This window comes from Protomyctophum parallelum (genome assembly GCF_964188405.1).
Source record: "Protomyctophum parallelum genome assembly, chromosome: 19".
Lineage (NCBI taxonomy): Eukaryota > Metazoa > Chordata > Actinopteri > Myctophiformes > Myctophidae > Protomyctophum > Protomyctophum parallelum.
Window position 1 is genome coordinate 31,040,848 of NC_139717.1, and position 26,318 is coordinate 31,067,165.

At 41.6% G+C, this 26,318-nt stretch overlaps 2 protein-coding genes and 1 long non-coding RNA gene across 4 annotated transcripts; 1 reads left to right on the forward strand and 2 right to left on the reverse strand.

Moving 5' to 3' along the window:
• Positions 1-42: 42 nt before the first annotated feature.
• LOC310877082 (putative arginine--tRNA ligase, mitochondrial) lies at positions 43-18,151 on the reverse strand. Of its 2 annotated transcripts, XM_083790767.1 has the most exons (20): positions 18,054-18,151; positions 17,805-17,878; positions 17,611-17,713; positions 15,642-15,725; positions 15,431-15,519; positions 15,285-15,340; positions 14,786-14,869; positions 14,429-14,505; positions 14,093-14,251; positions 13,555-13,661; positions 13,082-13,177; positions 7,393-7,453; positions 7,066-7,142; positions 6,509-6,633; positions 3,062-3,129; positions 2,432-2,541; positions 2,252-2,347; positions 1,836-1,910; positions 1,013-1,076; positions 43-529 (listed from the first exon to the last, which is right to left on the reverse strand). In XM_083790767.1, the coding sequence occupies exons 1-20, from the start codon at positions 18,087-18,089 to the stop codon at positions 443-445; spliced, it is 1,728 nt and encodes a 575-aa protein (XP_083646893.1). In that variant the 5' UTR covers positions 18,090-18,151; the 3' UTR covers positions 43-442. The 2 variants fall into 2 exon arrangements, with proteins under 2 accessions (XP_083646893.1, XP_083646894.1); XM_083790768.1 differs by lacking the exon at positions 2,252-2,347.
• Positions 462-912, forward strand: LOC310877084. Its single transcript, XR_014570780.1, has 2 exons — positions 462-569; positions 611-912. It is a non-coding gene; the product is annotated as an uncharacterized lncRNA (long non-coding RNA).
• A 531-nt stretch (positions 18,152-18,682) lies between the features above and the next one.
• LOC310876770 (akirin-2-like) lies at positions 18,683-23,050 on the reverse strand. The gene is made up of 5 exons (XM_083790420.1): positions 22,501-23,050; positions 21,945-22,088; positions 21,053-21,202; positions 20,875-20,946; positions 18,683-19,745 (listed from the first exon to the last, which is right to left on the reverse strand). Exons 1-5 carry the CDS (start codon positions 22,691-22,693, stop codon positions 19,735-19,737), a joined length of 570 nt encoding a protein of 189 aa, XP_083646546.1. The 5' UTR covers positions 22,694-23,050; the 3' UTR covers positions 18,683-19,734.
• Positions 23,051-26,318: the final 3,268 nt, after the last annotated feature.

Here is a 26,318-nt window from a genome sequence, read left to right on the forward strand (position 1 = left end):
AATATACTGTAATTTAAACATGCTGTAGAGATGGCCTTTTCTAGGCCTTTTTCTTTTCCACAAGGCTGCAACTAGAGGCATCAACTAGAATGCTGGTATTTAAAATCTTATGCAGCCAGGTTGTTTTTCCAGGAGCATTCTGTAATGTTAAAATTACATGAAACGATCAAGACTACATTGTAACAAACCTGTACATGCCTTTCAACTAGGATTCATTTGTCATCTTGCCGACCCCATTCTGTCACCGACCCGCTGATATCTCACCTGACATTTCACCTAATAGCACTGTTTTGAAGTGCTATCCGAATACATTTCTACGATAATTGCTGGTATCTGTAGAAGAGACTGGTCAGAGATGGATGTTTCACTAAAAAACAGTTTCTTTTATTTACACAACTGTATAGCATTAGCAGCAGTGAAAATGCATTTAATAGACAGAGATTTACATCTTGTAAACAGGTGTGATGCCCAGAATTCTCATCCCGTTGGCCAAAACAGAGCGGGTCCTGCTGAATAGTCGCAGCCTTGCCTGACAAGCAACAAAATGGGTGTCAAAATATGACATTTACGTTTATAACAGCTCTTGTTAGCAAGCCATAAAAGTAATAAGAAGCCCACATGTTTTCCCCAGCTAGTGATCAATAATTTAAAGCTTTGAAATATGGACCCATGACTAATTGGAGAAATGTAATAGAACGAAAAGTAATATTACTACAATCTTTTCATTAACTATTTGAGGTTTACATGCTTAACCAAATGTACCTATATACTTTGCTAACCGGTGATTAGGCCCCCTACGTCTTTTTACCCATACACCAAATATCTTCGCCAAAAATATCAGAACTTCTTCTTACTTAGGCAGAATGTTTAAGTGTTCAAGTGATTAAAGATGAAAATGTCTGAAATATAATTCATCACGTCTGTTTGGTGCATTTTAAATTCTTCAAAGCTCAGTTGGCACATAATTGATTGCTTAAACTAAGTCACAGCCCAGGGCTTCTGAAGTTCCTACCTGTGCAACATTGTGAGGGCTTCCTTTCACTGGCAACTCCCTGAGTGCTGAGGCAACCAGGTGGCTGAAACACAGTAACTTATTTAAAATAATGCCGTGGTCCTTTGTAGTTGTGAACTGAAAACAGGTGCTCGTGGGCGAGGGTTCAAACATGAAAAGATAAAAAAGGGGTCCAAGGCACTCTGTTCCAGTCAAGTGAAAAAGCCTTTATTAAATTTTATGGCATGGCAAAGATCATTAAAAATGGACCAATGCGTTTCGGCTACAGGGTCCCATAGTTATGACAGTGCAACATGACGTTATATAGCGACCAAAGTTAAATCAGAATTATGTTCACACAGTTTAAAAGTACATGGATACCAATACGTCTAGGAGATTGTAGAAAATAAAAAGACAGAAACCCAAAGATTGGTGTTCCATCTTTGGGTTTCTGTCTTTTTATTTTCTACAGTCTCCTAGACGTATTGGTATCCATGTACTTTTAAACTGTGTGGACATAATTATGTTATGAGGTAAATATTGAATGTGCTGACATTTATTGTTCTGACATTGATTATACTGACACTGATTGTATTCAATGAAATGATGATTTAACTTTGGTCGCTATATAACGACATCATAACTATGGGACCCTGACGAAGGCTTGTAGCCGAAACGCGTTGGTCAATTTTTAATGATCTTTGCCATGCCATAAAATAAAAGCTTTTTCACATGACTGGAACAGAGTGCCTTGGACCACTTTTTTATCTTTTTATTATTCATTCATATTGTTTAAACAAATATTTGCTGGACAAACCGATAGATCTAACATCCTGCCCCTTACCTCAGCTTCAACAGGAAGTTGACCAGATGTTTGGGTTGCAAATCCTGGGCGGAGTGGTATAACACCTCATCATAGCTACAACAAAAAGCAGGTGTTTTGGTTGATACAATGCAAAGAAGTAGAGAAGGATCATATGACAGTATTTGTAACATCGCCTTCTAACTCAAATGGATATCCTTTACTTTTCTCAGCTACTCATTGACAATAATGAGAAGACATTGAGGCTATATTAACAACATGAAGCCTAGCGTCTACAAGCTCTCAATGCCTCACAACATGACATGTGAGCTTGTAGATCAGCTATTTTCAGTGAAGAGAATTGATGTAGAAGCGGAGTGGACCAATTATCCTGGGGACCCATTTCAAATACAAGTATTATAGGGTTTGAGTGGTTAAAGAGTGCTTAAATAACTTACCAAAGGAGGTGCTGTAGAATGCATATACTACTCGGCTCAAGAAGAACAGAAGGATCCAATTCAAGCTCCTGACCATTACCTTGCATCTCTATCAGACTGTAAACATGAAAATTCAACATATGAGTTATGGGGGTTCTTGAAAAGAAAAGGTTTGAGAACCAACTGTTGACGATTACCCACCTGCAGAGGCGGGCGTGCGTGTACTGCAGGAAGACCCCTGTGTCTCCCTTCGCCTGCAGCATCCTGTCCCATTCAAATTTATAATCTGACTCCAGGGGACCTTTGAAATCCTGGAAAGAATGAAGTAAACAAGAGTGTGAAACTACAATGGGGCGTTGTTTTTCCTAGGGTGGCAGGGGACACCTTGAACTCAGGTACCTTGTGATTGGCTGTGACAGGGGGAAGGAAGTGCTTGTTTTGGTTCAGCTGATGACCTATTCTGTCCACCACGGCTTGCTTATTTGGACTGTGTGGTGCCGTTGGCTGCTGAACGTGGGCTCTCAATCGCCTGATGGCCCACTCACGCATTTGTTGTTAAAACCTTCGCAGGATGTGTGTGAATTAAAAGGGGTGTTGAGTGAACCAATTTAAGCGTGTTCGGGGTGATGGTTTATTACTGGCGTGGCGGGTGGACCATCGTTGTGGGGTGAGGGTTCTGCTGGGGCGAGCGGTCTTTTCATAAAATGTGTGCAAGTGTGTTTTGGGGCGAGGTTTCTGGTTACCTTCCGAGCATGTTCTTGTCATTATTATTACTATAAATTCTGCCCCTCAATGCATAAAAAAATTACTCTTTCTGTTGAGTTCACTCACTTGAATGATGAGTGCACTGATTCCCACTTTCTCAGCGGTGTCCTCAGGGTTCTCCATTTCTTTTGTTGCTGTTGGTATGATTTGGAAAGAGGCAATTACACAACTAGCTTCCACTAATATGTTGCTTAAGAGCAACTTCTAAAAATCCATGCACATCCCACTCTCCCATAGCTACCTAGTACCTAGGCTTCATCTCTGACATCACCCCTACATGCCTAGCCTGGTTTTCCAGCTGCGTTCCGTGATTTGTTTTGTCACAAATCACCCATTACATAGCCACGTTGTTGCTGATCAGCCAGTGCCACTCTGTCCATTCTTTTCTCCATAAGTGTTGAAATAAATTGCGCCAGTTCGAGACTCAAGAGTAAAACCTACGGTAAAAAGTAAACACTAATTTGATTCAGTAGTCCACTATGTCAGATTCAGTAGTACAAAACAAACTGATGATGGCTGTGTGGGGTGAGTTTAGTGAATTAGTCCAGGAGCTAGTAAGCCCAGCCCTCATGTTTTCTGCTACATTTTTTCACTATTATTTCCTGTTAGCATATACCTTGGGCCATCTCAAAATGAAGGGAACACCCCCAACTCGGGGCCAACTTCAGGGGCCCGAAAACCCCCCTTTTTATATGTCTCTCTATGTAAATGAACAAATAAGGTGTCCTATGTTTAGAGGGTCATGGATCTCAGTTCTTAAAGTGACCACATATCTTTACAAATAATGGTATCTAGACATTAGTCTAGATACTATATTTAAAGCGAGCATTATAGCAGTGGTTTTCAACCCTTTTCATATCAGGGTCCATTATTTGTTGGGCATTTGAGCCACGGACCACCGGTTGATAAACTTTTGCCAGACCGAAAACGTACAATCTTTTGTCGTCAAAATGGATTTTGTCCACAATTCCATGCTGTATTGATGTTGGTAGTGGTACTATAGGAGAGATAACAGTCGTTAACAATTATTCTACTGTGTAAGCCTACTGTTGGTTATATATTTGCCTGCGAGTGTGTACCGGGCAGGATACTGTAATGGATTGTGTGACTGTTTGCATTTAGTTCTGCATAGTGCAGGCCATTTTATAATGTGTATACTATTGTCCATTACTCAAATTGTGTAGATTTCTTGTAAATTAAGTAATGCAGATGTTTAACAATAATTTAACTCTTGGTCCATTTGGTTTCATTTTACACTCTCAAGAGTTAAAGATCTAATAAAAGGGTCCATTTGGTTACCAACTCTCCATCATTGGGACAGCTTGGGACCACCTGGAACGCCCTCAAGGACCACTGGTGGTTCCCGGACCACTGGTTGAAAACCACTGCTTTATAGCATATAGCGTAATATGATACAAAAAACATCCTCAGTCTGAACAATAGTAGGCTAAACAGCAGTATACACATTATAGAATGGCCTGCACTATGCACTACAAAATACACACAGTCACACCCAGTGTGTCTACACCATGCAGAACCAAATGCACAGTCACGTTAATCAGTCATCGTGTTCATAGAACTCGCTTCTTTGTCTTCTTGTCCATGCTCTCCCGTGACAAGGAGATCAACCAGTCAGGTTGGTAGGACTGGACTGCAGGACAACACTGAATTCAACCCCCTTTGGTTTTCAACCATCCCTGCCCTTCATCATAGGGGTTTGGTTTTTCCACAATAGCTTCATCAGCTCACTTGTATATAAGTTAACATTAATGTTTAAGAATAGTTTCACTGAGATCCTTGACCATCAAAACATAGGTCTAGACACCTTATTTGTGCAATATTGTGATAAGTTCGATATAGTGAAAATCGTTTTTGACTCCTATGTGGAGCTATGTGTGTATGTATGCGTATGTACGTACGTGTATGCATGTTTAAAGTGGCCAGTAGAGTGCATACACACACGCGGTACAGTACAGCATTTCTTCTCAGATCTACAAGCTCACAACGTGTTGCCGTGCACGCCACATGACAAAGTGGTGCTCAACAACTACAGCACAGTACAGTACTGTACAGCACAGTACAGTACTGTACAGTACTATGAAGTACCATTACACAATTTTGCCAGAGACATATACCAAAACTAGAAAAAGTGCCCTTCCGGGCACAGGTCTCCACCAGGTTATCCACAGATCCGTGCAGTTAGAGGTAAAAACACTTTTCGGCCAGTTATAGCGCCACCTTGAGGCTGAGTTGAAATTGTTCATGTGGCATTTCGTCCTGGGCCTAGTGGGAATGTGGGTGCACAATTTCACGGAAATCACGCGATGTGTTCATGATTTGCAGCATTTTGTTTGAAACTGAGCACTCCTGTGAACTTTGGAAGCCAATCTTAACCAATCAGGATGGAGTCTGATAAATCTGAAAGACCCGTTTCGTTGAATGGCTCTAGAGAGACTGTGTACCAATTTGCGTGATGTTTGGACAAAATCTGTAGGTGTACTGTGCAAAAACGTGTTTTGCACAAAGCGGCCTCCTGGTGGCGCTATAACAGGCCGTTCTGGAAAGTTTGGGGCAGAGGTTCATGGTTGGCATCCAGGGAGTGTGTGTGCAAAATATGGCATTGAAAAACTTGTTTTGCACAAAGCGGCCTCCTGGTGGCGCTATAACAGGCCGTTCTGGAAAGTTTGGGGCAGAGGTTCATGGTTGGCATCCAGGGAGTGTGTGTGCAAAATATGGCATCGACCGGGTTAACGGTGGCCGAGATTAGCTGTTCACGGACACACACACGGACACACACACACACACGGACACACACACGGACGGACGGAGTGCAAAACATACTCTCCCCACATGCCTTCGGCCTGGTGGAGACAAAAATGGGTTTTGGGGCCCTTGAAACCAAGCAGCCTGAGTTGGGGGTGTTCCCTTCATTTTGAGATGGCCCAAGGTATATGCCAACAGGAAATAATAGTGGAAAAAAAGGTAGCAGAAAACATTATGAGGGCTGGGCCTAGCTCCCGGACTAAATGATACATATGTTGCAGGGCAACAGCAGTAGCTACGCACTGTGCAATTGATACGTCAAACTGGTGTTTTCTTCCCCAACAGACCAATCAGAATCCACAGGTCGATGTCCTGCCTACCTTGGAGATAGGACCCTTTCCAGACTGACTAGCGGAGTGACAAAACAAATCACGGAGCGCAGACTACTACATGCCTGCCAAGTGCCAACAGTAATATTAAGGATAATATGTATCATAACGTGAAAAGGTGATACAGTATTTAGGGCTGGAAAAGGCTGATAAAGCATTGTTGGCTTTCACTACATATTTGGCAACTTGAACTGCTAGTAAGTGCTTAACCACTAAAACTCTATATACTTTGCTGACCGGTTCCCCCAGAGGTCTATACTAGGTACCCTACTTCAGTGAAGCAAGTTAATCTATCATGACATGCTCAGAATTAAATAGGGATGCTATTATTCATGTGGTAAATGTTTTGGGAGCTTGTTACTTTTTGCCTGGCTCATGTTGTGCAGCATCCTGGCACGAGCCTCATCCAGTATGTCCTCCAGAAAAATCACTTCACCACGCCTGGTCTTCATGCCCTGTACCAGGCCAAAGGACACATGCCGGCACCTGCAGCGGACAGATGGGACATTAAGGCATGAGGCCGGTTCTACAAATACCTTCAACAGTTGTTTTTACAAATATACGCTTATATCAGACCATCTCAAAATATTTTGTTCAAAGATTTGAGTTAACAATTATCACTTTAAAACTTTCTAAGATTTGCACAAATTTGCATTATTCTTCAAAAAATTGCAGATCTACAAGATCATAGCACGGCACCATGTCTAAGTTGTAAGCTATAAGCTTACTACTGTAGCTATATACAGTCAGTGTTGGTGCCAGTTGTCCTCATGTAGTACATTCATTAAGGGATTCGATTCAACCTCTGCTCAAATGTACCAAAATGTGTGCATTTCTTCAAAACCGTGATACTATCCAATTTGTCATGCAATCAGATTATTCAGTTCACTGGTCACACTGCTTTGAATTTCGAGCTACCTCTGAGCCCAAGAATGTCCCATTGCCAGGAGGATCTGGAACAACTGCCCGAAGTGATTCTGCTGACTTTTGTCCGTCTTGGTAGGGGGGGGGGGGGGGGGAAAGGGTCAATGATAAATGATACACCCACAGCACAAGCCATTAGACAGTTAAGTTGAATCACTATAGTTTAAAACAAAACTAAAATAATTAGATAAAAGTGTAAGGTTTGAGTTTATTTGCCGTGATTTACACCGGGAAGTGACCCGACATTTGACATTGACTGAAAAAATGTGTGTGTGTGGCGAGCCAATATGTCAAATGTGACTATATATATAGTATCCTTACCACATAAATCATCTCATGGAAATTATGCTTTTCTTTTCGGTCTATGGCTGCAGCAATATCTCTGAAACACACACACACACAAATCTGGTGTTATCATCACCACCTACTCAACAGCTCGTTCCCATGCACTGTTTCAACTGACAACTTAGAATTGTTGTAATATTCCAGGACATAAATACATTTTCTGGTCAATGGCAGTTACAGTTTCCCTTTTATTGCGCTTGTGCATGTCAGTCCACACGAGCCGGCCGGGACAAATAACATAACTCTGTGGCAACGACGGGGCACTGTGTGTGTGTAGTCAGGGTGATATTTCCAAAAATATGAACCCCGAAGGCAAATCGTGTTAATTTATGGCATACAAGCTTTCTAGGGGTATTAAGGTCTGCTGAATCCAAATCTGCTGTATGCCAAGCTCAAAAATGGCCGCTAAGCCCTCAAAATGGACAATTTAAAGATGGCGGCCACCACTATGCTGAAACATAATAAAACGCCTATATGTTTTACTAAACAAGGTAGAAAATAGACTGAAATGTCCTTTTTTATGTTTTCATATATGGGGATTACAATGAAATATTCAGATTTAAGATAAATTGTGAAGGAACAACTTTTATATAGTTTGTATGGTGAAAATTGGCCTGTTTGGCAACGTTTTTTTTGTTTTTGTTTTTGAGGGGTGGGCGTGTTTGACTTGTACTTGCATGCAGCGTGACACATGGACTTAGTCCCAGTCATCCTCAGTGTTCTGGCAGGTGTTGCCAATTTTTTTGCAATTGCACGCTTCAATGCACTGCATGCGTCCTTTCCTGCAGCCACAGCGTTGGCTGAGACACCCCTTTGTGCAACTGCATGACGTGATCTCGCTGCATGCTTTTGGCATAGGTGGCAGGGAAAGCAGCCGTGGCACCAACTGACCATTCAGAAGCATCCATCCCATTTCGGTCACTGGAGGAAGATCAGGATGTGGCAAGTGAGCTTGGTTCCAGACTAGAGCCTGATAGTGTGAACGCATGATGTGAAACTTCGCTGCATCTGAGGTTGGCGGCAGAGTCTCTTGTGCACGACCCATACAAAACAACTTGACTCTTGCTTCATTACAAGTGTCAACTTCAGGAACACTGTACATCTTACAGATGAATTTCTCTGTTGACTATGCTATGTCTACTGTCAGAGGACCTTTTCCAAGCCCAATGAGATCCGTTTGATGTTGCTGGAACACCTTCCAGGCTGTTTTCTTACCGTGGCCACTGAACTGAGACACGCTGTCACAGCCAGTGACAGCATGGAAGGCAATTAGTGTGTCAACTTGATCAGCAGAAGACAACTTGCAAATTTCATGCACTGGAAGATACTTGGGAGCCTTTGATGTCCCAGCTTTCATGTAGAGACGCTTACATTGCATTCTGTCATAGTGTGCCACAAGTAAAAGAAGCACATCTGTATCACGTGCTGACACAACTAGTGTGTCCATTTGAGCATGGATGCAGTGCAAAATCAGTCGTGTGTCAGCTTCCTCATGGTCAGCACTTAAAGAAGATACTTCAAGATCTGGATCAGATGACTTGACAGTGGTCGCTTCGGCCTGTCCTGATACAACAATTACCGGATTATTCGGACTGTGTTTAATCAGATGGTTTGAAAGGAAGAGAGCAAGGTCTGCTTTATTTTCCTCAAGTGCCATGAAGCTAGACCAGTCTGGTGGAAGAGGAACTGACTCATTCTCGATTTTACGACGTATTGCTCTGTGGCGCTGCTTGCGTTTTATCCTTGTGCCTGCTTTTATCGTTTCCTTTTGATACCTGTCAAAGACTATATCAATCCTCTGCCAGTTTTCACCCATTTTAAACACAAATGTAGCAAACATGTTGGCATATTCACCAAATGTTCTAATTGCAGGTGGCTTTCCTAGTGCCATCACGAGTGCTTGGCCATCAATGAGCAGGCAGCTGGAATGACCAAGTGTAACGTTTGCCGGGGTTTGGACTTGTTCTGTGAGTATGTTCACTAACACAGATTTGTTGGTGGAATGTAGACTACCATTAGTTGTGGCCAAAGACAGTGGGACGGTCATGAGTTCATGTGTAAGCTTGTGTTCAAGATTTACCTCACGCCCTGCTCTGTAAGCTGTAATGAGCCTTTGTAGAATGTTCCTATCCACTTTGATAGTGTTTTGCTTGCCCTTGGAAAGTTGCACAACTTCATATAAAGAGGCAAATGTCTTGGCCTTATTCTTTCGAATAGGTGATTTCAAAGTCAGGTGCTGGTCACTATCTGGAGGCTCACACAGACGTTTTTCGACAAACACTTTCATTTGTGCTTGTCCAAGTTCTTCTGCATTAAGCAGAGATTCCTGAATCTCAGATGACTCAGGTGACTACATCCTTGTTGATCATGTTTTTCAATGTGTTGCCACCATCTTGAAACACACCATGCTGTTTCAATAACACAACTATTCTGCCTTCATCAGAGTCGTCTTTCTGTGTGTGTACTCATCATCTTCATTGTCTGTCATTCCTAGCAATGCTTTTGTCTGAGAAACTATGTCTGTCCTCAGATTATAGGACAATGTCCATCTACTCAGTGCAGATGCTATTCTGGTAATACCTACTATGCCTCCACTCTTCTTTCCTGTAGCATTTAGCCATTCTGTACTTTGGTCAGCTGATACCTGATTGAAGTGTCGATCAGTACGTTTTACCACAAAGTTTCCTTCCTGGAACTCTGGTGGAAGAACTGACATCTCAGCCAGGTATACAGTACCCCATCTGGCATAATTAATATGATCATACCTGAAGAAGAATGCATATAGGTGGAGATCCCATAATCCATCACGTTGTGCTCTTGTAAAGCAAAGTAGGATGCTAACCATAGTCATATAGTTCCACCAGAACTCAGCATTTGGATCATCAACTACAAGCGCTGCAACAAACTCTTTCAAGGGCTGCTGAAATCTGTTGCTATTCAGTTTGTCGATCATCTGTGCAATGTGGTCAGCATCTATGGATGTACAGACATCTGACAGTTCGGCTCTCAGTGTAACATAATTCTCATCCAGATAAGTATAGAGCCGTGGGAGTAATACTTGCCAAAGAGCCTGTAGAGTAATTTTGTGCGCCCTCATGGCACGTGCATACCCCTTTCCTGCCATGGCATGTTGTGCAGCATTAGCTCCCAATAGATCACTCCCTACCCATAGCTCACTCAGGCCAGAATCAGCCATGTGTCGCCCTCATGGCTCATGGCAATATGAAGGCCCCCAAGGCAAGGTATAAGCACATCCTTGTATTCCTCTACTGACCACTTCAGCTCCATCAATTTTGGATACAGTGCCTCGTCCACAGTCAGAACAACATGCTGCTGTTCCATTGCTTTGGCAATTTCCACTCGCTTTACGACTGTGTTCAGTGTATCTAGTTCAGATGCAGGAGCCTGTATGATAGGTAGGTACCCAACTATAGTTTTCTCAGGGTCAACTGTGCTTGCCTCTTGGTTGTAAAATGTCCAGGATGGCATTGGTGTGTGAGATGTCCTAGACACGATGAAGGCCATGTCAGCAGCATGTGCTTTCTGCGCTGCAGGACATTCTTCAGGTGATTGTGTGAAGCAGTCAGCTGCCATCACACCACTAAATGGGCGCTCTGTGATTCCTCTTGTGGATGCAGGTATGATGTCATTCATTGCCTTGGGGATATCTAAGCTTTCTGTCTTAGAATAAAGGTCAATTCCATTGAGAAGATCACCTTCAGGTGGACCGCGTTGCCAGGCAGCCACTTGAGTTGCATGGAATGTGCCCTTTTCGTCTAGGGTACACTCATTAATGTCTATGTTGTCAGTTGAGAAATGGACAAATCGACCCTTAACTAAATTTTGCGGAATGACAGCACCATCATCCTCCATGGTCTCCAATGTCCTTTTAGCCAGTTCAGTGTCAAGCTGGATTACCTCACGATAACTCATGACGTGACCTGCCTGGTGAAACATGTTAACCAACTCTTTTGATCTTGTAGTTTGGTGTAGGGTACTGGCCATTCCTATATGCTTTGGAGTGAGGAATTTGTCTCCACTGGCTGTGTACATGAGGTCCTGAGCAATGCTAATAATTCTCAACTTCCGTCTTGCTGCATTCTTATCATTGTCCAGTTCATCACCATCAAGTAGACGCTGACCACCTAGCAATAAGTTAAGGAACATGTAGAGGCTGTCTATTGCTCTCTCATCACTGATATCAATCCCTTTTGGTTTGGGATGTGACAGCATGTCACCATGGATATTCAATGCAACATGAACCATGTTCAGGAACATATCCTGTTCCTCATGTTGGAATGAAGGAATGACTCTATTGCAATTGATGTTTGTGGCTGATATTTGAGTTAGGCCATCAGTTTATGCCACAGGCATTCAATATGCTATTTAAGCAATTTCTTCACAATTATTTTGGAGTTGGTTACCTTTATAACCTCCTGATGTGCTGGTTGGTGCCTTGCATGGTTTCTGCTGCCATCGGTGTATGAATGTGTGTGTGAATGTAATGCACAATCTCTGAAAGCGCCTTGGATAAAAGCGATATATAAATGCACCATTTACCATTTAATAAATGACAATTTTCACAATAAATATACATTTTAAGCAGTTTCCTCACACTTGATTTCAATTCTGATTATTTAATTGGATTCCCCATATATGAAAACACAAAGAATGTCACTTCAGTCTATTTTCTACCTAAATATATATAACATATAGGCGTTTTATTATGTTTCAGCATAGTGGTGGCCGCCATCTTTAAATGGTCCATTTTGAGGGCTTAGCGGCCATTTTTGAGTTTGGCATACAGCAGATTTGGATTCAGCAGACCTTAATACCCCTAGAAAGCTTGTATGCCATAAATTAACACGATTTGCCTTCAGGACTTTAAATAAGCACATATTCTGAAATGCTGCCTTGACTAGTGTGTGTGTCTGTGCTGTGTACAGTATGTGCATGCGTGTGTGTCTGTCACCTGCCTAAAAATAATAATTTTGTGCCCATCCCAACTTCCCAAGCTCATCCCAAATCAAACAACTCAAATTACCTACATCAATACTATGATCTATTAAATCGCATTACCGACACTTTACATAATTTGGTGTTCATATATCCGTACGGGTAAGGACTAGTAGCTCTAATAACCTATTTTCTACACTGCCATCAAGACTATGATGGTTCTATATAGAACTCGACCAATGCCAGATTATTGGGCATAAAGTCCCCGGAACATCCAGACCCCCAGGCCAGGGTGGAGGGCAGGTTCCGGCAAGCCGCCCCGTGTCCGAAACGGTTGAGAAATGACAGAGTTACCGTGTGGGGGTCCCTCTACTGTACTGTACTGTACTGTACTGATACACCTGAAATTATCATATATACAGTTAATATGTATGTGTGTGTGTTAGGCTGCACAACAGTGAGACTTGGTTTTGAAAACCAACCAAATGCTATTTTCATGCTCAGACACAGCCAGCCAGGCAGGCAGGCAGGCAGCCAGGCACACACAAAGCTACTTAATGAAGTGGTTGCACCACTTAAAAATCCAGACGCATCGGGTGCTTAATTGTTGATACCGCATACCAACCCCAATAATGGCTGATATATTGGCCAGACCAATATATCAGCTTGTCTTCATTTATTTTCTTTTTACTTTATTATTAGTACTGACCTGGTGATGTAGAGAGACGTACCATCACTGCGGAGTACTGTAGAATACCTGGACATGTCTCCGGTGGGAGAAAGGTCAACAACTCCAGTTCCCTTTCTGTCAACAGAACAGACATTGAGAGATAACGGTGATAGAGGCATGGATTGAGTCATTCCAATCAAATGTATATCCATGGTATGGAAATTGTAATTTACATAATAATTCAAGCATTATTTTTAATCTCGTGTCAAGATTTATAGAACAAAATGATGAATAGCCTCGAGGCAGTGTTCACCAACTCTGACTCTGTTAAGGCTTTTCATTTCACAATGTGAAGTTGTGACAAACTAGAGTTCCTACAGTTAACTTTAAAATTCACACTTTTCACAGATTTAAGCCTTTTTTCCTTCTCAGAAACCATGCACAGCTGTCATTGGTACATGTCATTCTGTGTAGTGTGTACTGATTATAACTGATTGTGTAAGAATACACACTCTGTGGTTTTCAGCAGCCCCAGGTTTTGTAGTCGCTGTACCACCTCCTGGGTTTGTCCCTCGTGAAAGGACTCCCCAGAGTAAATGTCGAAGCGGACTCCTAAGCGCTGAGAAACAGAGACGACACAAAGTTAAACCATCGGACACTTTACTAAGTCTGTAAACTGCCATGTTATTTGTACAATACTTCTTAATTTGATCTGCAAGCTTCATGACATTCTAAGATTTACCCACTTGAACCCTCTATTCTGACTGAGTGACTTGAGTTACTTACAACTGTACTTGGATCACTTTTTTCCGTCTACAGTACACCAAATCTCATTTCCAAAAATAGCAGATCCCCCCAGAATAGCCATTCAAGTGGTTAAACACAAATAGAAGAAATAGCCAATCTACTAGCTCCCAATGTGTCATGATGTGAGTTTTTAGATCAGTTGTTTTTTGTTTGTTTAAAAAAAAATTAAAAAATCTAAAAAAATCTAAAATAGGGATGCCAGGTTGAAGTATTTAAGTGTTTAATCACTGTGGTTAGTTTTACCTTATAAACCTGTTCATACTCCTTCACAGTGATTTCCCTGAACTGTTGCCACAGTGACATAGCTTTGTCTTCGTGATGCTCCAGCTGTCTAAAGAATTCTCTGGCAGCGTGCCATAAGCCCTCATTGATTTCTGCCTCCCTGTTGACTTGCACGTAGACCTGAAAGACAAAAATCACAAAAATAAATTCACATTGTATCAGCAAGATCAGACAGAAGACCACAAACCCGTCTGTCAAACTGGTTTTTGATATACGATAGATTGATAGCTCAGAATACAGGGCAGACACACAATGGTAAAATGTCTAAAACCCCTTCATGAAAATATGCAAACTCACATCAAATAAATGCTGCAGAGGATTCTCTTTCAGCTTCTCCTGGCTTCCATACTTCTCAAAGCCGGCTCCCAGTATTCCTGCAATCCAATGTATTATTTCCGGACTGACAACATTAAAGGTCTTACAACATGAAATTCAACTTTTACGATTTTGTGTGTGTTTTTTTGGGCTCCCCTACGTCTCTTCTAAAGCCACAAATACCCAATTTTGAACAATCATATTTGGGGTTTTATGTATAGTGGTCTAACAGGCCAACTGATTTGGTGCTACTCGTGATGTGATAGGCATCTCCCTACTTTGTATAATAAAGGTTGTGGGTGAATCTGCTAATATTTAACATCCTTTTTATTCACTCACCAAACTGCATGCCCCAATCTCCAAGGTAGTTGACCCGAATAACCTCATTTCCCAGACACTGCTTAAGGTTAGCGATGAAATTACCTGAAAATGATGACCATTCAGAGAAATCAGGGCCAAATCATTTAAATCATATTTTAGTAAAGTCTCCATGGAAAGTCTCCATGGAAAACTGTTAAAATGTCTGTGCACTTATAAGACCTTCCAAGTCTTAAATGGATTGAAAGAAAAAACATCCCAATCCTACAGATCCTAGTTATGTACCTTATCGTTTTCTGTGAATATAGGGACATTATACAGCATTCAAACATTTGAGAATCAAACACAGGACAAATAATAAAAAGCATGGGAGGGGAATAAATAAACAAACAAACTAAATAAATAAGTAAATATGTATTTTTCTGCTTCAATTTATTTAGGGACTTTATCCTTGTTTCAAGTGCATAATTTAATCTGCCCTGCCCTCTGCTGATGAATATATGAACTACATGAGACTCACCGATGATTGTGGACCGCAGGTGTCCAGCATGAAACTTTTTCGCAATATTTGGAGAACTGCAACATAAAACCATATAAATATTTATATGTGTGAGTGTGTGTGAGACCTGGTCTTTTGAAACTCTACAAATGCATTATCAGACATACCTGTATTCAACCAATGTCCGTCCTTTCTCCAGTCTGTTCAAAAGCTCACTATTTAACCCAAATCTTTCATCAGGGGTCTCCAACATTTTCTAGAACAGAGATCACCATGAAAACATTGTAATGCTTCTGTGAAGTTAGTTATAATACTTCATTCACACTAGTGCATTTTCCTCTCCATAGTGAAAAATATATAATTAAATACAAATTATACCTGCACGAGGATCTTCCTATGAACTCTGAAGTTGATCACTCCACGTCCAGCAGATATGTCCTCTACAACACTGTCCGGCTTCAACTAATGAGACACAGTGAGGACAATGAACCTAGAATTTTGATATTGTAGAATCTAAAGCCAAAGAATACCCACCAACAATGCATGTTTGTGGAGGAATTCATCTTGGAGGCATTCTAATGCGTCTGTGTGAATCGTGAGGGAAATGTTACATATTTTACGAAATAAATGGTTTTGCCAGAAGTTTCAAATGGATAGTGTAACAACAATCTTGCGAAAGACCCGGCCGTAACTTGCTCCTCCAAGTGAGCTAGCTCTCTTGGTGCGGCTTGTTGCTTGCCTGCCTTGTCTATTGAGTTGGAGGCTGGGATTCGACTCCAGCTCAGGGTGCTAAATGTTACATTGGTGTCAGAAGTGGGATGAGGACCCCTGGAGTGTGCCCTGACGTGAGGAACTCGAGGAGTGAAGCGGGGCGCGCTTCAGAAAGGAGGGGGTAGTGCAACAACCCTGCGAAAGACCCGGCCGTAACTTCCTCCTCCAAGTGAGCTAGCTCTCTTGGTGCGGCTTGTTGCTTGCCTTGTCTACTGAGTTGGAGGCCGGGTTCGACTCCAGCTCAGGGTGCTAAATGTTACATAGGTGTCAGAAGTGGGATGAGGACCCCTGGAGTGTGGCCTTGCGCGAGGGATGTGAGAGACAGGGTGCTAAACATTACAATTTCATAATAGATGACATGGGCTGGCCCCCAAATCGCAGCAATTAATAAATTGACTTGGGAAGAGTTTATCGTGCCTTTTTGGATTTAAAACTAGCAGAATGAAACAGTGGTTCTCAAAGTGGGGTCCCGGGGACCCGAATTGGGTTTGAGGAGGTCACCAACATTTGTTAATATAGCATAAAATCTCTGTAACCATGTGAACCCTATCTCACACTTTGCCAAGCACAAATCTACTCTTATGGCACAACATCTTATCAATTTGGGGGTTCTTGGCATGAAAACGTTTGAGAACCAGCTAGTGCCTTATTATATTTATAATGTTTACATTGCAATGAGAACATATTGCTTATATTACTGTCCAATGACATGGGCCAAGTTATTCTGCAGTTGAAAATGGCAAGGGGGGCACATCTCATTTTTATATAGTAAAACAATATGTACATAAAACTAAAACTCTTAACTGAGAGGGCAGATTTTGCAAATGAGGGTGCCATGGGTACCACCATGACCACCCCCAAAAATCGGTGCACACTGCGCACGCACAAATGTGCCCTTTTCTTGGGTTTGGGCCCTCTCAATGCTCTCTGCACGGCCCCGTCTATAGATGTGATATTACGGTGCAAACATAAGTGTAGCATTGCGTGGAAGTGGGGATTGAACCCGGGGCTCCCACTCGCCAGACCAACGCGCAACCTGGGCACCATTTCATTTAGGGTATATGATCCGGTCGGGAGCGGATGATATCGTTACATCATGTTGTAGTATTGTTTTGTAGTCGACAGGCAGGAACAACGGGGCGGCAACTTCCTTTTCACTCAAACCGATTTTTCTCAATAAAAGCTACATGCTACGAGAGCTTTTATTGAGAAAAATCGGTTTGAGAGAAAAAGGAAGTTGCCGCCCTGTTGTTCCTGCCTGACTACAAAACAATACTACAACATGACATAACGATATCATCCGCTCCCGACCGGATCATACAGACTTTTGAAACAGAGACCAGGCTTTCCTCCGAGGTGGTGGAAAGCCTGGTGAGGCGAGGTTACCCGGCCCCCGGGGCTCAGCCCTATTGGCACGGTAGGTTGCGCGTTGGTCTGGCGAGTGGGAGTCCCGGGTTCAATCCAGGCCTCTGTGTAATACTACATAAGCATATTTTTAAAGCTCTACAAACGTTCACTCTATGAGACACGGTCTTAATGTGGGAAACATATTTGTTTGCTCAGTGATGACTCGCACCTCATTAATTAAGGCTTCTGCCTGTGACTGGAGGTCTCCTTTGGATGGTACAATCCCATCCTTAAATAGTGTGTTGATTGGCAGTCGGAAGTCAGCATTCTGTCTGAAAAGCACAAGATCAGGGACATGAGATCAGTATAATTATGAATGGATTGGATCTCTCTCACTCAGTCACACACACACACAAACTTAACTGTTTCTTTGAAGCTGGAACTGCTGAGAGAGCTGATATAAAAGCATCTTCAGGTTGCTGCAAAATCCTGGAAAGCTAGGAAGAAAATACCCATAATCTTTCAATAACATGTGAACACGTTTCCCTCTAAGCCTTCTAATCACCCCATGGTCCAGTGTGCTCCAGAGGAGACAGACACGCATTTTAACCTTGCAACTCTGAACTGTTCCACATGCATTAGCCCCCTCAAACAGTCTTTTCATGTTCTTACCTTCGCTGCAATGCTTCTCCTAAAGAAACAAGCCATGTTGTTGTATTACTTAAACAGGACATTAAACAATGGGAGCTAATGTAGTTATCTCGCTCATATAGACCCAACGTCAACAATGTGGACAAAACACTTCCTCAACCGCCCCTTTCTTTCGGAGGATCCAATCGAAACACACCATTCACAACGTCACCGCCCTGAAGGGGTCTGTTTGATTTACTCCTCTTCCACACTGACTGTATGAGTCGAGTTGATCATCAATTGTTTTAATCTGTATTTTTATTGTTTTAATTTTGAATTGATCCTAGCTCTGGCTCTAACGGGGGCAAAGGGCATTAGGGCTATGGACCAGCGGTAAATGCACCGCAGTGGAAACAAGCATTTTTGCTTTTATTTGCCTCGCATCAAAAGTTCAAAACTAAACACTTGAATAAACAATAGCCGATCTATAATCCACCGGTATGAGTTTGTATATTAAATAAATTCCCAAAATAGGGTCCCCAAGATTAAAATTGATATCAAATAATCCTAAATGAATTATACATATCTTCACAGCTGTCTTAAATTCATGGTAGCCTACAGTATGAAAATGCTTAATTTCATATGACAAATTAAAAAAGGTACACTTGTTTTGTAAACACTTTATTTAATAGTTCTAAACCAAAGCCCTGTTACACCTATTGCAAATCAAATAAAAAAAATGAAATATTGTAGAAGGAACACAATCAAGCAAAAAAAAAAAAAAGATACAAGTTTAGACAAAATAAAAATACAGTGTGTACAAATGTAATTACCAGTACAACTTCAAACATTGTTGAACAATGCCAAGATACCTGTTCCTGACCTGCTTCAGTTTATAACATCTGTGTGAACAATCCCTTTCTTCAGCAATGTAATTGATTAACTATACACAAGAGTATACACATCATCACCTCTGCAAAACAAATTAACATGGGAAAAACCCCAGTATGTGTAATGGCAGTGTACCTTCACAAAGGCAACATCAAAACAAAGCCAAATAAATAAGACATGGCAGTTAAAAGAGGCCACTGGTAAATTCACAGAGGTCCATCGCACATGTTAACAGCAGGAAGACCCCTAAAGCAGGAGTCTTCAACGATTTTCAGGCCAAGGAACATAAGACAGAGTGAGCGACGAAGCAGGGACCCCCACTACATAATACATATTGTATAACACTGTGTTGCAGATTCAACCTTTTCTGGCTTCATAGACTTGTTTGACAGCACTGTCAGTGTTGGATGCATGTTGATATTGATCTGCTCTTTTATTCTCTCCCTACACCAGGTCTCATTGCTGAAAATAGCCGACTATAAGCTCTCTCTGTAGTGTGAGGCGTGGTTGTGAACTTGTAGTCGGCTATTTTCGGATAATGTTCCACTCAGAAAAGGAATTGTATGGTTAAAGTGGTTAATGTAAAAACAAACATTTGATGGACACCCTAATGTAATTCTGAGGACCTCCTAGGGGTCCCGGACGCCCTGTTGAAGACCCCTGCCCTAAACACTATTTGCAACAGCGATCGTGGATGCCACTGAGGCTTGAGACAGTGTGTCCACAGAAAGGCGATATGGCACAGGTAGGAGATGTTTCCAATGAGACCAAAGGGCCTGTGGAGCAGCTCGCAGCAAAAATGGTATTATTCTCCAATGGCATGTGGTCCCACTCAGGAAACATCTGTGGAGGAATAAAAAATAAACACCGGAATGGCATGAGTGCATAACTAAATTAAGTCTTAAAAAGCAAGCTTCTGCATCACTAAGAAATATCCTTGTTGGCGTTTGGAAGCACTCGTTTTTATTAACGGGTCGTGCTGTTGCTTCCTGCATTATGTGCAAATTCAAAACAGGTGGTACGCAGGACCGTTCAGTGACTTCGACGAGCGCTTCCAAACTCCAAAGTTAAAAAAGTTGTACAGAAGTTCTTGACAGAAAGTAGCTCATAACATGTCTACGGTGGATTCGTTGCGGTCGCGTATCATCGTACCAAAACACAGAAGACAGTTGGCTGGCCTCAAGTAGCCTACCCACTGCTATATTATTATATCACAATATAATGTTTGTTATATCATTGACCTAAATGGTGTTAGATCAACTAGTTAAAAAAGGTTCGTCTTTTTCAGAAATAACTTTGGACATGTGGAAAACTTTAAACATGCAGGGTGACACATTACTTTACCTGGGTTACATCATCTTCTGACATGTTTTGACATGAAATAATAATCCCATACCGTGTAGTGTTTTGTTTCATTAGCGCAAGCGTGACAAAATAGGGTACAGCTTGTTACGCTGCTGCAGCTGCTCGCTGAACACATGTGAATGGCAAAGATACCAAGGATTCGACAGTGCTATGCAACGCGGAAATAACACGCACTCAAAGCCGTTTATAAACCACAGACAAATCCTTAGTATCTTCATTCAACCAACGTTTCACCGGTTTGGAAAATCCTGGTGGCACATAGATTCACAGTCGGGAAAACTTGGGATTCCCTTCTCGTGTATACATACTGTTGGAACATGTCCCGTGGACCGGCACAGGTGGTTGGGAACCTCTGGTATAGAGTACTGAAATAATGAGGGCCAAGGATAGACCAGGTACCCCAGGCAGATAAGTATATAGGGTTTAAGTTGCTCTTAAACTTGCTATAGTAAAGTGAATTATTTTCTTCAGAGATTAAAAAAAAAAAACTGTCTTTCCTGTATGGAAGATTAATAATGAGGCTGAAGATGAAGTATTTCAACTGTCACCTTCTAAAGAAAACAAACTAGAAGAAAGAAACAACAATCAATGACGCAAATATACTCACAGCTAGCAGGCTGCTCTCCAAACCTTCGCATTAGCTGATCATGAGTGAACTTGACAAAGGCATCATATTGCTCTGTTGAAAAGAGAGAATATTTCTTGACTCTTGGCACAAGCGTAAAAAACAGACCAACCCTACATCATCAACACCTGCTTTCTGCATCACCTCCTCCAAGACTTACCTGCAAGCTTGGCAGTCAATATCTCATTGTATTCCTCACGGATTTTCTCCTCACGCTCCTTCAGTAGTCGTTCACAGATCATTCCGACTTGTCGAAGGGAAAATAAAGGCTGCTCTTTTTTGGTTGGAGATGAGGCACCAGAGGACGTACCTGTATGGAGCAATTCACATCATCACTATTAACAAACATCACACAGTCACACTTAATGACCAAAATATTTTTTATGACCCAAAGACAAGTAATTTGCTTGCCCATTATTTTGTCAAAGAGGGTCGGAAGTTATTTGGATTTATTTTTTATTTTTAGTAGCTTGTGGCTCTGGCTCATAGCTCATGAGGCCAATTCCTACTTCCTTAGTGTGAGGCAGCTTGATATACAAGTACACCTCCTAGTATGTCGCAGGGACTTGTGCCATTGCCCAATTCAATTAAGTGTTGAGCAATGGGTACCATTTTACAGTTTTTGGTATGACTTGATCAATCACCCGACCTCCCAATCTCAGGTTGGACACTAACCACAACTTTGCATTGTTGTTAGCCGTGGTCCAGTGCGTTAGTGAGTTCGCTAACGCACTGGACCAGGGCAATGTTGTTGTCAACTTATTAAAACCCAGTTCAACTCTGGCACTGGCAATTGTGAGCCCATAAATTTGTGCTTCTCTGGTCAATGTGTGATGACGCACGTTTGTAGTGATCAGAGGAAATTTTGGTCAATTCAGTCCATCAGTCATACCGGGCCACTCGCCCAGGGTGAATGTTGTCCATGTGCAGCTCATGGAAAAGTGGATATTTTACTCTGCTTATTACAATTCTACCATACAGACTGGTTTTTTATGTGACCTTGAAAGGGGCTGTCACAATTCACCAGACAGATAATCAGTCTATACAGCTACCTGGCAGGGTAGATCCAGTCTGTACAGCGTTGTTGGTTTGGAGGTCCAAAGGACAGCAGCCGTCTACCTGATGGAATGCACTGTCCAGGTGCCTTCGTTTCTGCAACCGTTTGTACTCCTGTTTTATGTTTTGAAGAATTTGCTCTGAAATTAAAGTTGGGAAAAACATTTGCAACGTAAATGACTCATCTGTTCACTTTCAAATAGTTTGGCATGCATCGTCTCTAGTGACCTACGTGAGATAACCATCACGTGAAAACACTATGTATGTACACAAGACTCCATGTTTGGCTCTCTTAATAAACACTACACTTCTGACAAAATATCAGAGTACAATTAACTCTGTGTGTACACAAATGGGCCTTTACAAAATGTGCAACTGTGGAAGCAAATGGACTCTTGAGTGAAACTCATTGTTTACAAATGGTTGCATTTATATTACTCTCTCAAGAGTTAAATGAACAGTGGATTTTACCGTGCACCTCAAGATAAGCTAGACTGACATAACATTCTGGACTGACTGGACACTCAACAGGCGGTTGAGAACGCAGCTTACCCGTAGTGAGTCGAGAAGAGGCGACCTGTCCGAATGGTGAGGGCTCCATACGCAGGTACTTCTGTGGTGAAGAAGTGGAGGAACCTCCTGCAGACGAGATGATCGGGGCGCACCTCCTCCTCTTGGGAGAAGCACAGGGGCTCATTAGTGGATCAAAGTCCATGGTCCGTTTCAGAGTAGCCCCACAAGCCATGCTGTGGTGTGGACACGGCAGCAAACTAATTGTAACAAAGACAAATGAAAGGGTCTTTCGCTGTCCTGGGCCCAGCAGCACGGACTCTGCTAGAGTTATAGCTAACGTTAGCTTACTAGCGGCGGAGATTCCGGTGTCCTCCTAGTAGAGACCTAGACGAATAGCTTAAATGTTGTCGCCTCTCCTATCTGTCTGCTTCTCAATCCAGTACGGTTGTATTTTCTGAATGCCACTCGTAACGAAATGACTACGACAGTTTGTGTGAACTATCGCCTGAAACAAGATGATAGCAGATTCATTCCCTACTATTTCATGCAATCTACTCACTGTACTCGCTAGTCGCTGCTGGCTCAGAGCTCTATCTATTCCTATGATCGGATTCGGTTAACGTTTCCTTTAACTCCCCTTTCAGTTCATTGTGTCTCGGCGCATGCGCAAGAAATGTGCCGTTATTCTGGTACTTGTAGTTTTTGTTACATGTTTCTTTCACATTAATGTACTTTGTTTGGTGAAATGTGGAACTACATATCCCACAAACAATAGATCCCATATTTTCAAATGTGTTTCTTTTAAAAAAAATAATAAAAAAATAATAATAAAGAAAAAAGAACAAGCAAGCAACAAATATAAAAAACTTGGGAGGCTGCTCTTATTTATAGTTTGAACTTTGAAAATGGAAAAAAGTGAATGAACTGTAGGTTCAATTAACTTATCCTGATTATTTTCTCGATATGCACAGTGCAAGAAAATCGAATACAAGAACAGAAAGACCCCCCCCCCCCCCCCCCCACACGCACACACACACACACACACACACACACACACACACACACACACACACACACACACACACACACACACACACACACACACACACACACACACACACACACGTCACTCACACACACACACACACACACACACACACACATATTAACTGTATATATGATTTGGGGTGTTACAGTACAGTAGTACATTCATTCAATCATTTTCTCAACCATTTCGGACACAGGGCAGCTCGCCTGCACCAGGCCGGCCCCCTGGGCACGTTCCTGGGAGTCTGGATGTTCCGGGGACTCCCACACGGTAACCCGCACGGACTCCCACACGGTAACCCGCATTCCTGTGAGTCTGGAACTTCCTGGGACCCCCCTGGGGCTGGGACCCCCACACGGAGTTGCACCACTCACTTCACACAGGTGTGATTTTTGGTTATATAGTAGGCCTAGTGTATATTTGTACATCTCTCTACATGTTCTGATGATTTGAAAAGGGTGGATCGGGACCCTATTGTAAACAAGTGTAATTTTGGTGTCGTCCACAGTTAAAGGTATATTCAGTGATTTCACTTAATTCAAATATCACTTATTTTTTTGTTTTGTTGTGATAATCCTCCCTACTATAGAGTGTGCACTGCTGACCATATAAGGAGTTCCTCCCTGTCCCCAGTTAACCCCTACGGGTCAAAAAACCTTAGGTTTCGTTTTTGACTCTCTATCCTGATTGGACGAAAGGCTGGGTCCCACAGCCAAAAACTAAACCTAAGGTTTGTTGAGTGAAATCACTGAATATACCTTTAAAGGTATATTCAGTGATTTCACTCAAAAAAACCTTAGGTTTCGTTTTTGGCTGGGACCTAAGCCTTTCATCCAATCAGGATAGAGAGCCAAAAACGAAAGGTTTTTTGACCCCCAGGGGTTAACTGGGGACAGGGAGGAACTACTCCTTATATGGTCAGCACACTCTATAGTAGAGAGGATTATCACAACAAAACAAAGAAATAAGTGATATTTGAATTAAGTGAAATCACTGAATATACCTTTAACAGTCTTTGTATTGAGTTGTGCTTGAAATGTACTGTAATTCTCCAAACTGTTAATAAATACTTCAATCAATCAATCAATCAGCTGTGCAGGCTGCTCAACAACACGCTAGCTTGCTGCATGTAGTGCTCATTGTGAATGGCTCTTTTAGGCTGCTCAACAGTGCCACTTTAGGTAACCCAGCGGTATTGCAGGTATCACAGATGTTCGTACAACAAAGTGCATGTGTATGTGTTGTTAGGGGCAAAACATTTTCATAAAACTGCAATATTCATTGGCTCATCAAAGCTTAAAATTTTAACTTTAAAACAAAAGCCCAACATTTTCATTAGATATTGGTCCTAAATTCTCATGTAGAAGGTTTTGTGCATTTTGATCAAAAAGCCCAGGAGTAGATATAAAACCAACTTGCTTGTTGCACACTAGTAGGCCATAAATGGCCAACTAGTGCGCAAGCAGAACACGCAAGTACTTTCGACCGCTGTAAACTAGGTGTAACTATTTGCTACCTACCTACTTTATGCATGTAAACATAATGTTGTAATGAATACGTAAGTGACGACTTTGGATTGTGACGTATATGTCAATCAGTGACTCCCAACACTAAAACATATCGTCATTACGTCACCATTGAAAACCAATTACACTCTGAAACAGCAAAATGTGCCTGATTTCCTGGGACCAGATTACATACAATGTATGTAATCTGGTCAACATAAGAAATATGGTTATGTATGTCATACATGACCATATTTCTTACGTCATCATACACTATATATAATTTGTAAGTTGATTAGCGGTATACTGTGGTTACTTTGGGCCAAAAACCGTCTCAGCCAACCCGCCACTTTTGATGCGTATGAAAATAAAACAGCTAATTTGTGCCTGATTTGCTGGGACCAGATTACATACATGACCATATTTCTTACGTCATCATTGAGAGCTAGTCATGCATATACTATATATATAATTTGTAAGTTGATTATATTATAGTATATGTATGACTAGCTCTCAATGATGACGTAAGAAATATGATCATGCATGTAATCTGGTGCCAGCAAATCAGGCACAAATTAGCTGTTTTATTTGCATACGCATCAAAAGTGGCGGGTTGGCTGGGACGGTGCATACGGACCGGGCGAAAATATGACTTGCGTGCTCTGCTTGCGCAAGTAAAAAGGAATGCTCCCAGGCTAGAAATGTTCCATTAAATGATTGACAACAATGATGTTCGTGGTCATTCAGAATCATACATTCTGTCAGGGATCGAGCTGATACATAGGCCAGAAAGACAGGTGTTTTTTTCTTTTTTTTTAAAGAGAGAGATTTAGATTAACTTTATTGTCACTTAGATCCAATAATAATAATAATCTATCTCTAGTTAATAAGTAACTAAAATATTAAATATCTAAATGTGTGAGGAACCAAAATAACATAATTAAAATGTCTGTTTGCTTTAATCCTATGCTTGACTGAATTTAGATAGTTATAGTTTTTTTTGCTACTGTCTAATGGTAGGCCATGGTAATTAATAGGTGATTTATTATGCTATACTTTATATTCAACTTGCAAGGCCCCCAAGTGTACAACGGGTGTCCAGAGGGCATCACCCTATATAATGATATACTCTATGTTTCCATCTTAATAGCTTTCCTATCCCTGTATACATATCACCAGTTCTAGTAAACACACTTGGGTTTAATTTCTCTAGAGTCTTTGGTAATGTCCTTATGAACGTCAGTGTATTTCAGAGGAACAATATCTATACCGGTATATTCAAAGAAAGGGAAGGGTGGATGTGT

Excerpts from the sequence above, each read along its gene's own strand:
- LOC310877082 (XM_083790767.1), bottom strand. The coding sequence starts at position 18,089 with ATGGCTTGTTTCTTTAGGAGAAGCATTGCAGCGAAG. Across the intron at positions 14,870-15,284 it reads CCTGCGGTCCACAATCATCG|GTAATTTCATCGCTAACCTT; the intron begins GTGAGTCTCATG and ends CATCATTTTCAG. Across the intron at positions 14,252-14,428 it reads CTCTGCAGCATTTATTTGAT|GTCTACGTGCAAGTCAACAG; the intron begins GTGAGTTTGCAT and ends TTTGTCTTTCAG.
- LOC310876770 (XM_083790420.1), bottom strand. The coding sequence starts at position 22,693 with ATGGCTTGTGGGGCTACTCTGAAACGGACCATGGACTTTGATCCACTA. Across the intron at positions 21,203-21,944 it reads GACTGGATCTACCCTGCCAG|GTACGTCCTCTGGTGCCTCA; the intron begins GTAGCTGTATAG and ends TGCTCCATACAG. Across the intron at positions 20,947-21,052 it reads ATTGACTGCCAAGCTTGCAG|AGCAATATGATGCCTTTGTC; the intron begins GTAAGTCTTGGA and ends TCTTTTCAACAG.